The 12,087-nt window shown below is 40.4% G+C and overlaps 1 protein-coding gene across 2 annotated transcripts in view; it reads left to right on the forward strand.

Annotated features, from left to right (window-relative positions):
• ANXA11 (annexin A11) overlaps positions 1 to 11,692 on the forward strand; it is a 57,169-nt gene extending 45,477 nt beyond the window's left edge. For both annotated transcript variants that reach the window (XM_045023522.1, XM_045023523.1), the window contains exons 10-15: positions 592 to 648; positions 2,468 to 2,561; positions 4,458 to 4,553; positions 7,877 to 7,935; positions 8,883 to 9,005; positions 10,935 to 11,692. In XM_045023522.1, coding sequence (XP_044879457.1) covers positions 592 to 648; positions 2,468 to 2,561; positions 4,458 to 4,553; positions 7,877 to 7,935; positions 8,883 to 9,005; positions 10,935 to 10,994 — 489 coding nt within the window. In that variant the 3' untranslated portion in view covers positions 10,995 to 11,692. The remainder of the gene's footprint in view (positions 1 to 591; positions 649 to 2,467; positions 2,562 to 4,457; positions 4,554 to 7,876; positions 7,936 to 8,882; positions 9,006 to 10,934) is intronic.
• Positions 11,693 to 12,087: the final 395 nt, after the last annotated feature.

Genomic DNA, 12,087 nt, shown 5'->3' on the forward strand with positions numbered 1-12,087 from the left:
CGGACGCAGCAAATAATTCAGTGGGCGCATGTTTGAGACCCCTGATTTAGGATATAGGATTATGATGGAGGACAGTGTTTGCTTTACTTAGGTTTAGGTAAACACAATAAATTGTGTTGCTGTAATGTTTGGGCCGGCATCCATTTAAGTACAAATTGGTTCATAATGTTTTCTGGTGGGTTTTGGATAAATGAAGATGGTAACAATGTCATTCTTTCTATTGTCCTTATGCTTGCACCAGTTTATTGCAACAGTAAGGCAATCATTTTCCTGAATTCAGGTGAACACTATTACTTGCACACAACTGTTTTTCTTTACTTGATTACATGTGAATCCTATATTTTTATCTGTTACTTCTATGAATAGGAATTTTATTTGCCCCAGAGTCAAAGGGTCTACAGTTTCCTGTACCTTCAGAATCAAAATCCCCATAGTAACAAAGCAAAAATGGTTTTGTTTGTCCTAGGTAATAAACATTAAAGTGTAAAGGCTTACTGGCTGTTTTTGGGTGTGTGGGAGCTTGAGTGGAAGGGGCTGTTTTGTTAACTGAAAAGTGTGTATATTAATCACTACTATTTGTAATTCTTTCAGGGAAACAGAGATGAAAGTACAAATGTAGACATGTCACTTGTCCAAAGAGATGTTCAGGTTAGTAAGAAATGCTTCCTTGTGTTCAAGTATATATCTCATCTCAGTATGTGGGAGTTTAGTAGCCCAATTCCCATTAAATCCAATAGGATTTGGTCTACTGAAACTGGGCACATTGAACTGAGAGATTCATTTGTAGTTATTCTCTTTCAAAATGTTGTTACTACTTTTTGTGTAGTTGATTTTGTACAAATATTTTCTTTTGACCCTTTAAAAAAATTACTTGTAAAAATAGCTGTTCAGAGATTGTTGATGATTCATTTAGGTTGGTTTTTAATAACTTCAGTGGCTTGCTGCCCCTCCCCCATCCTTCCCATTTCTACAAAACAATATCAAATGATGTCTGTGGCTGAGGATAGAAATTGCTTTGGAGATCCCCATGAGAATGTGGGTACCTCTAAACATGGTTCATCTTACTGATCCTGGCAAGCAGGAATTGTCAGGTTCATGTTTATCTGGTGGTTTACTACCAAATACTGCTGGGTGAGCCATTGCACTAAGAAAAAGAAAAAGGTTGAGTTGAACTGTGTTTTCTGTATACCTTTTGTGGGATCCAGCTCTGGGTGCCCCTCCTCCTGGCATCAGGTTATGAAAATAAAGTCAAACTGTTTTATTATTGTTGTAAAATGACATGGCAACATTGGCACTTAAGTCTCACCTCCTTGCAATGCATGCCCTTGACTATTTTATGCTGATTACAAAGTATGTTTTATTGGCCCAAGGCCAATGTTTCAGCCCAAGAAGGACCCCCGAAGGACCCTGAGGTTATGTCTACATTGCAATTAGACACCCACAGCTGACCCGTGCCAGTTGACTCAGGCTCACAATGACCGGGCTATGGGGCTGTTTAATTGCAGTGTAGATGTTTAGGCTCATGCTGGAGTCCAGACTCTAGGGCCCTCCCACCTCACAGGGGTGGGAGCTTGAACATCTACACTAGGGGTCGGCAGCCTTTCCGAAGAGCTGTGCCGAGGCTCATTTATTCACTCTAATTTAAGGTTTTGCGTGTCAGTAATGCTTTTGATCAGGCTCTGATTCTGTAAATTTGTGGATCCGTTGGCCAAAGCCCTTGTGTGGTGGGTGGGAGAGAAGTATGTGAAGCAGCCACAGGCTGAAGACCAGTGTTTTTAAGTACAATACATGTTTGGAGCAGAGGAAAACTTCCCCTTCCCAACTACTGCTCCTTAAAGCCCATTAACTCAGGATTTGTTCAGCAGGGAGACACTTGGATCCTAATGAAATGTTTCCTTGTCATAGCATGTAGCCACTTACTATCTGGGGAAGGGGGAGAATAAGATCTTTGTGCCAAGGACTGTCTTTCTCTGGGTCTGTACCATGCCTGGCATATTTAGTGCCCTAGTGTGATATAAATAGTAATAAAATTAGCTTTCTGCATGGTGAATTTCATCCTAAGGAAAAAGGAGAATTTTGAGGAACTCCGACAGTGTCTGGGAATATTTTAGGATGAAAACTAGAACGGAACCTTATCACTGGCAAGAATTTACTCTCATCCCGTGTGACCAATCTTTCTTTTTCCAGGAGTTTCCCCTTAAGGTGGGTACTCCGGAGCTCTTGTAGTTAAACATCTGTGCATCTTTCACTGGCAATTCTGGGTGCAAATAAGGCTCATAATGTGCATAAAGGCTCAAGCTCTAGTGCCACTCGGGTCACTTGTTACTTGTTCCTGTTTTCCAACAATGTCCAGACCAAGTTGTCTGTGTTTAGAGGAGGGGAAGTGTATAAGTGCCTAGAAGGCAGGTCTAAAAGCCACCAGACTGGAAAGCTAATTAATGACGTGTGGATTCCTTTTTGTGTTTAGGAGCTCTATGCTGCTGGAGAGAACCGTCTAGGGACCGACGAGTCCAAGTTCAATGCCATTCTGTGTACCAGGAGCAGAGCTCACCTCAGGGCAGGTAATGGTGTCTTAACTTGTTACATAAATGTCTCCTAAGGAGCTTAGATTACACACATAAATGTTGCTTTTAGCTTATCCTGCCGTGTGTGTGTGTGTAACAGTGAAAAATGTAGGCACATCTCTCCTAAAGGTGAAACTATTATAGAGGCTCATCTTTTGTCTGAATGTGTGCCTTAAGAAGAAATTAAGGAGCTCTACATAATTTTTACATCCACATGCCCGCATGGCAGTTCCACATATTCCTTGTTACAATCATATCAGTAGCTCTTTTGGAGTCTATACACAAATACTGTAATTGTTCTACAGTTAGCACTGTTTTTAAATGCTGGGTATTGGGACTCTGTGATGGCATGAGAAAGGAAAAGGTCTGAATCTCACCCTTTAAATCTAGTGCCATGCCCGATTAGTTTCCTCTATATCCAATGCTATAGTGCTCTGATCTCAACATGGGTCTTCTCTGTTCTCGTCTTTTATCATTCCTAAGCAGTCTCACCATTGCTACTCTCAGTGCAGCTCCACTGGTGTTAGCAGTGGGGCATGAAGCTGTAGTGTAGACAAGGTGCTTTTTAAGGGCTAGACAACATGGTGGTTAAAGACTGCTCTGCACTAGTGCTCCCACCATTGCTACCACTTGTGGAGCTACAGCAGAGGGAAATTTTAGGGAACATGTCTAGTGCAGAGACAGCCATAATAGTTCAGAATGTCAGTTTGCAGCTGTAGAAGATTTTGGTTGGCATTTTTCTGTCCTTCTCCCCCAAAACTGAAGTTTCATAATGGTCACAGTCTGCAGTCACTCAGCTCTAAATCTTGCTCATGGTACAGAGAGAGAGAGAGTCTGCATATAGACCCTAGACTTCATTTTTCTTTTGGATCTCTGTAACAATGTGCTCAGCATGGCTAAGAGCTGTGGCTTAGAAGTGTCCTAGGGTGACAGAGTAGAAGAGGATGCTTTTTTTTTTTTTTTTTTCATCCCTGGTCCTCCTTGTGATCCTGGATTAACAGAGTAGCTGTTACTGTACGACGGTCTTAAAGGTCACCTTCCAGTCTGTTGTCAAAGTTTTTTAAATGAATGGCTTAACCTCAGGGAACTGTGACTATGCTATAAAGTCTTTATGCTGAGATTTTCAAAGGAGCCTAAATGAATTAGGCTCCTGACCTTAACTGTGGGGTTGCTAGTTCGAAGCCAGCCCAGGTTGGCAATGACCAGAAAGTTGTTGTATGATTTGACAGTCTCAAAGAGGCCAAGATGGAGAAGTAATCCACTCACCCGCAGCCTCTATTTGCGCTAGCTAGGCTGCCTGATCATTAGGGTGGTGGCTTTGTGGTTTTGTTTTGTTTTTTTAAATCCTGTTTGAATTTAAAGGTTTTTTTTAAAAGTTTTTATATTTAGAGGTGTGTTCTAAATCTTTTTAAAGATTGATTTATATGATTTTTGTGTGTGTGTATATATAAAAAAGGCCTTTCTACCACAGACCCCTTTTCTGTTCATGCTGCTGGGTTCTAAAAGGTTGTTGCCAATAGCAGGACTATGACTCCTGTCTCCTTGAAGAAGCAGAAATCAAGACAGGGAGATATGAGGAAGGCATTTCCTATTTATTCACATCCACCCTTCACAATTACTGTGAAGAGAAGGGGTAGATTATAAATACATGGCTTCTAAATGGAGTACTAAGTGTGGGCAAGTCTTGCTGGGCATGAAGGATGAACTTCCAGTTTTATTTTGAAAACTGGCAAACTAGGCCTGAAAAGCATTTGAACCACCATCACCAGATGCTACGGTAAAGGCTCTGTTAGCATAGTATAACTTCAGAGGAAGCCGACAAGTATAGGCATGAATCAATGCCCATCTTACAAGACTGGCTGCTGAAAGCTCTTTTTTTTTTTTCTCCCCCAGTTTTCAGTGAGTACCAGCGGATGTGTAACCGTGATATCGAGAAGAGCATATCTCGTGAGATGTCTGGGGACCTTGAAAGCGGCATGGTGGCAGTAGGTATGTCTCTCTTTTTCATAGAATATCAGGTTTGAAAGGGACCTCAGGAGGTCATCTAGTCCAACCCCCTGCTCAAAGCAGGACCAATCCCCAGATTTTTACCCCAGTTCCCTAAATGGCCCCCTCAAGGATTGAACTCACAACCCTGGGTTTAGCATGCCAATGCTCAAACCACTGAACTATCCCTCCCCCCGTTTCAGCGTATAGAAGCTGTTGCAGCAATGACGATAACAGCAGGAATCGCTGCGGTTTTTGCACTGCTCGTTCTAGCTTGAGATGGTTTTTTTGTTTTTTTTTCCCCTCAGAGGAAACCTGACCTGTATTTCCAGTTTTTCACATTTTTGTTGAGCCTTCTAGTGAACCTGCCTGCAGTTAATAAAATGTGACAAAGAACTTACCTGGAAAGGAAGGGTGAGGCTTCCACTGAAGGCAGCCTCTGGACTTAAAATTAGAATTGGTTAGACAGAGGAGAGGTAATTATTAAGCATAGTTGGCCTCATTTTCAGAAGTGCTGAGCACTTTCCATTGAAGTCAACAAGAATGGTGCATGTTGAGTGTCTTTTGAAAACCAGGTTGTTAGCTTTAGTGGGCTTTGGATAGGTCCCAATTCCTTAAGCAGCAGCTCAGCTGGGTCAAGCTTTACCAGTTTAGAGTTGCTGTGTGTCCTCTCTGTAATACACATTGTTAAGGCTAATTTACTGACACATCTGTTCCAAATTACCTCCTCTAAATAACTGCCTTGGTATGACACTTGAGTGCTGCCTCCCACAGAATAATTCTTCTTCTTCTTCTTCTTAATTACATTAACAAGTAACTGGTTAACATGGTTTAACACTGACTAGAACAGGGACATGACAATAAAACTTTGAGCCCTGATCCTACTGTTGCTGAAATCAATAGCAAAACTACAGCTAACTGCAACAGGAGGAAGAACAGGCCATTTGGCTGCCTTAGGATAAAGTTGCGGGTTCATTTTATGCAAGTTCCAAACAAAACTTTTCAAAATGTTGAATTTTATGTAAATGTCGTTTATTTTTCACTCCCTAGCTCATGTGCAGAGTGTCTGTGTAACCATCCTTTACTAATAATTAACGTTTTTGAAATGCAGTTTTAGGACTGATTGCTCTCATAGTTAACTGTGCTTATATTTCTCTGCTTGGCCAGATTGTCATTCCAATGACTTTTTTTGAAGCCCTCAATGAGACTTATTTCTTTGGCTTTTCCCATGATTGATAAATTCATACCAGATTAATCATATCCTAATGTTAGAAAGTCAGACCTATGGAACAGAAATAATGGCAAATTAAGTACATATTACCACAGTAAAACCGGTACCTCTTTGGCATCGTATTTAGGACTGAGGATAATGTATTTGAAAAGGCTCCCATTTACCACAGCAAAGAAACTCTGTTGTCACAGCTTGGATCCTACATTCTGATCCTTTTAGGAGTGCCCTTTCCCCACATGGAGTCTCACTGATTTGGGTGGGACTTTGCAAAAGTGCAAGGGGCCAGATATGTGGATCCATGTACAGGACTCGGACTCTAGTTTGCAAGCAAAGCAATAACCCTTTTTAATGTGACCTTCGTAACATTAATGTTTGATCATTATGTAACACATTTGAAATCATCCTGGTTTTGACCAGTTTTTTTATTGCATAAATCAGCCTTTTCCCTGGGATGATTTGTTCTTTGCACCTAGTCTGCAAAAGTCTAATTGTAAATATTTGTTTCCTTTTGGTTTTGCTCTCTTTAAAGCTTTCTGGACTGTACAGATGGTAATTTACAATAATAGACTCAAAATATCTTGCAGTGCAAATGGATTGTTTTAGCCGATTATGGTAATCAGAAAACATACATTTCATGTTTTGTCATCCTCTGTTTTGAAGTGAATTGTGCACATCCTTGGCAGTTGTGTGTATATGTGGACTGCTGTCTTTCATCTACATTTCAATTAAAAACCAAGAAACCTACATTTTTCTCTATAAAGTTTGCATTGCTATGAAACACTCCTTTTCAGATTTGCTCCTTACGTTTTATCCTGATCTTAGTTGGTTGCTTTTCATACTTTTGTAATTCCCTATGAACTGTCCTAATGAGATGGATGTGTGGTGTGGTTACCGCTTCGTTTGTTTTACACTGTGGGACTGACTGTTTGTTCATATCAAATATGAGATCAGTTTGTAGATTTTCATTCTGTTGAAATGATGGGTGGGATTTTTGTCAGTATATTTTTAATATGCTTTTTTACCTTTCTAATTATTTATGGAAAGCCAGTTCAAGCTAGATTTCACTTCCATGGGGATGCCAAGATTTTCAAAAGTCCTTGTGAACCTGCGTGCGGTTACTAAAACAAAGAACAAATAACTTGCCTGGAAGTGAAGGGTGAGGCTTCCAGTGAAGGCAGCTGCTGGACTCAAAACTAGAATCCCAATTTAGACTCCTAAATCAGTTGAAGTCAGTGGAAGGTGCTGGGTTCTCATCAACTTTAGACAGTCACCCCACTGATTTAGGCTCCTAAATGGATTTAGAAGTTAAATTTTATACTCCTACCTTTGAAAATCTTCCCCACAGTCAACAACTGTAAGTTGAACTGCTAGTATAGTTTGGTAGCTTATCAAATTTGACGCTGACTATAGATTTCAGAACTGTTAAAATACAAATTCTTTGTGGCCGTGTAGCTGTTAAACTGCCACCTATTTCTGCATGTGCTACAATGGCTATTAAGTTGTCTAAATCACCTGGAATTAATGCTGTGCCATGCAGTGTACTAAATCCCTGTTGTTGGTTATTTCTCTGTCTAAAAATCCCAGACTTGGCAGCTGGAGGGAAACCAGCTGTCAAGTATTTGAAGGAAATTACAAGTATTTTTGATTATACAGCAAGAGGCTGGAAAGTTGAGAGAATGGGACTCATCTGACCAGCTCAACCACTCCCTTGAACTTTTAGGACAAGAAATTGAATCCACCTTGCACTAGAACTTCTCCACATCAGGAAGACTGGCGAAGACCTAATGTTGTTCCCCTGCCTCAGTCCCATAACTAGATTCAGTCCATTGACCGAAAGATTCACTTTTAGCAAGGAAGTACTGAGGTTTCTCGGATACTACAACTACTACCAGTCTGATGCAAAGTTAGAAACTTTGCCTTGCAAATTAAAAGTTAATTTCAGTGACCTAACTCAAGTGAGCAGGAACTGTGTGTGTGTGTGTGTGTGTATCTAGAGAGAGAGAGGTACATACCTGATTCAGAGCAAGTCCAATAAACTACAATGATTTTTATTTAGTTGTAAGTAACTAACCTGTTACTACAATTTCTTTTGCAGTTAAGTGCATGAAAAATACACCAGCTTTCTTTGCAGAAAGACTCCATAAAGCCATGAAGGTAGGTCTCTGTGGCTGTGTGTGATCTCTCCGTGCATCACTGTGTTTTTATATAATTGCATAAGTGCCTTGGCACTGATAAAACATAACTTCAATAGTAATGGGTCAAATGTGTTGAGAATTTTTGACTGAGCAAAGATTTGATCACTTATTGTGCAAGCACGGAATAAAGCTAATTTGGCTGAGAGGATGAAAATCATCCCAGTTAGGGATGTAAATGATGTGAAGAGCTTGGGGTATGCTGTCTGTATTAGGATAGGCACTACTGTACTTACTAATGTCCATATCTTGCCACCTTGTTCATGTTGAAAAGCACCTTTTTTCGATAAGCTCACCCAGGAGTAAGGCTGATGGAATCTGGCCTTCAGTAGGGGATTTATTAAAGAAATGCACATGATCATAACCTGCTGTCTATTTATGAAAGCCTCAGTTCAGCAAAGCACTTAAGTGTATGCTTAAGCCCCATTCAAGTCAAGACATTGAAGTTAAACTAATAACAGTTGTAATGCAACTCCCTGGCCTTCACACCTTGACCTTCCTACAAATGTATTTTGCTTCTATTTCTTGTTCTTGGAGCCAGAACATGAGTCTAAAACTGGGATCCCCTCAGAAATGGAACTCAGTGCATTTATTTATGAAAAAGACCGAGGCAAGGAAGGGTTGACAATGATGGGAATTGTGGAATGTGGTGGAAATTCATCATCCTCTTTGGTTGCTCTTTGTGCAAGGAACTGAAAGTGATAATATCTTGTTAGCACACGCTTCATTCACTAAAGCACTGTAGGCTAAATTCTGCCCTGTGTTACTCTGTTTCAATCCTATTGATTTCGATGGGGTTGCCCTGGCATAACCTGGGGAAGGATTGGCCCTTGGACTCTCCAATTTGTGTTGAATTGTCTAGAATTTGCAAGCTGATTGTATTCATGCACTTCACTGGTTTCTTCACAGGGAGCGGGAACAAAAGACAGGACTCTGATTCGAATTATGGTGTCGCGCAGCGAGGTTGACTTGCTGGATATACGCACTGAATACAAGCGGATGTATGGCAAATCCCTCTACGCGGACATCACAGTAAGACTTTTTTTAAAATTATTTTTCTCCTACCGTTAATTCCTGTACGTACCATAAAACCCCACTCCCGACACTGAATAACTGAGTGTATGCTCCCTGCTTCTCTCTTCATCCATGGAGGGCCATGGAAAAGCAGTGTGAAGAGGAGACTGGGAAGAGGCCACACTGGTGGCTTCTGTCTACTCTCCATGGCAGCAGTGGAATGTTGGTTTGGGGAGAGAGGGCAAAGGATCAGCATCTCCACAAATTCACTGGCACCCACCTCACTTGCAGAGGAGATGTGCTGGGTCCCCAGCCTTTACTGGAGTGTAACGGGCTGTAATGGCAGCCGTAGAGACTGCCTGCCTGCGCAGCAACTCTGTAACCTGGCTGTGGATGGCAGGGAGAGGACTACTGTCCCCAACCCTTAGCAAATGCTCACTACAAGTCTGTCTTTGGGTGGAGATGCGTTTGCACTATAACTACTAGAATGTAAACTAAAGCCCAAAAATTGGACATGCTGTCAGCAGGGAAGGGGTGTGTGGTTGTGTGTAAAATCAGCTCTTTTATCAGGCAGCAGCAATTGCCAGCCCTAATCAGTTTAAGCAGAGTTTGTAGTTCAAAGATATGAACCCATGGTGATTCAGTTTATTAGACTCTGATTATTCAGGACACCATGGATGTGAATTAAAAAGCAGTTTTATTTATATATATATATATATATATATATATATATATATATATAGCCCCATTCTGTTTCCTTTGAAGTAAAAGTGGAAACGTCCGTTGACTTCTGTGCAAACAGGATCAGGTTCCTAATGCATATTCCCCTTGTTAATGCAGAGCAGCCCTCTTCTTCCATTGACCATGGCATAGATCCGATTTATTAAAATTATTAAATGTTTAGGATTTGTCTTGGTGTATTGAATCAACTTCCAAACCCAGCTGAGAACTGCTGTGACACTGTTAATCCACACAGAACAGTTAGCAGACATGTCCAAAACCAGATTGTACCATGGCTTTAGCGAGTACACAATATTCTTGGACAGAAAACCCGTGTGAGCCCTTTTACAGCACCGGTTTAGCTATCACACATTGTCATTCAGAAACAGATATTTAAAATGATTGTAGCTGGCATGCCTCTGCTCCTAAGGAACCATTGGTGAATTTCAGCCAGTATGGCATTTATGATGAGATATTTGTTAGCTGCAAGATGTCTTGTAACTTTTTCACCTCCCTCTCATACACACTCTCTTTGATTTCTCATTTGGTTTGGGCCTAAATGGAAGCTTTTCTTTTCTTTTTTCTTTTTTTTTAAACCATGCCATAGAATGCAATAGATGTGTTAGGAGTGAGAAATCATTCTGCTAGAGTCATTAATGTGAAGTCACCAATTTCAGCCATCCTGGTGTCTAGTAGTACACTATAAGGATGTCATTCTCATTGCATGTCCCCATAACACAGCAGGATGGAAGGTCAGAAGGAAAGAAAATACGGGCCCCATTTTCCAGTTTCCATCACATTCCCATAGCACATTGTTATGGCTTTTATGCTGCTGCTCGAAAATTAGGTGAATTTGAATACTGGAGGACAAGTTGGTGTGTCCTCCATGACATAAGAACATAGCACAGTATTTAGGAGTCCAGGACAGTCTTCTGAAGAAATATGTTCTTGAAGGGTTTTTACTAGATAAATCCTGAAGATCCTACTGTGGACTTGTACAGTGGTTGGGGTCAGCTCTTTATTAGCCCTGGGATCTGGAATTCAAATGTGAGTCTAGAATAATGAAGGCTACTTTTTATTAAAGGCTACCCTTTTAGCCATTCTGAATGTTGGGATCTGTACAGTGCATCTTCTCTCACCTCCCTCACAAAAAACAGAAACAAAAAAGAAGTGTAACGATTGGATGGCTTTCTTTCCCTAACTTTTTCCCTTTGGATTTGTTGCTAGGGTGATACTTCAGGAGACTACCGGAAAATCCTGCTCAAGTTGTGTGGTGGAAATGACTAAGTGGAGCTTTCAGCTTTTTAAAAAGCAGCTGCTTTTCTGTTATCGCGTTAAAATATCCATGTTGGGTTTTGTTTCTTTTTGTTTTCCAAAAAACCAAACAGGCAGTGAATTGTTTTCCTAAAGCTAGTATGTATGTGTAAAACTAACTCTCCATATCTTCCCCTTTCCATCCAAAAATGTATAATAAACACAAGAAAATCTAGCTATTGTAGAAACTGCTCAGGATTTTTTAAGTCACTCTCTAGTTAATGAATAATGGATTATTATTTCTGCTTGCATCCTTAGCTGCACTAATTTTGTTTCCTGGTACAAAAATCATTCTTGTTGATTTAAAGGTGGTGGGGGGGGGGGGGGTTGAGGACTTTGTTTTTTGTTTTGGATGCTTTTTCTATATGGACATTGTATGAGTCTCTTTTTTCACATGCCAATTTTCTTGCATTTGTTGCACACCATGGTTTTGTGTGCATGAATGGAACCGCCCTCAATTATATTGTTTTTTTTTAAAGAAGTTTTACTAAATACTTTTTTTTCAGGAAGACCTGCTCTGCTCTTTATGCTTCACTGCAAGTATCACAAGAATGTAGAATCAATACCAATTCAGCCTCTCCAGTTAAGGTTTTTGGATTGTGCCTTAAAAGCAATGCATATATCTAAAAGAGGATTGTAAAATTAAAGCCATATATCTTTTAAACCACCCAGAACAGCTTCCTTTTGTTCTTAATATCATCCTACATTTTTTGTGTTGTGACTCAGTTAAACCATGTTACTTGGGACTTAGATGGAAACATTCTGCTGGAACTGATTAAGGATTATCCACAAACAGAACTGTTTTAGCCAATGACAGTGCCTTGCTAATTGTGCTTAGCTATTCTGTGTTTCTTTACTTATGCAATTTCCCGCACGATGATTAGATGTGGGTGTTTGACTTGTTTAATCACTGCTCTGTTTTTTCTCAGTAGGCATGTACCAAATATGCCAATCTCTCTACTCTGACTCATCTCTTCTATGATTGGCTCCTGTAACTCTGAATTTTCAGATCTTTTGCCACAACGTGAATGCCTCTTCATTTTGTCACTCCCAAAGAAGGAAAATG

Source organism: Mauremys mutica, chromosome 7 (assembly GCF_020497125.1).
Source record: "Mauremys mutica isolate MM-2020 ecotype Southern chromosome 7, ASM2049712v1, whole genome shotgun sequence".
Taxonomy (NCBI): Eukaryota; Metazoa; Chordata; order Testudines; family Geoemydidae; genus Mauremys; species Mauremys mutica.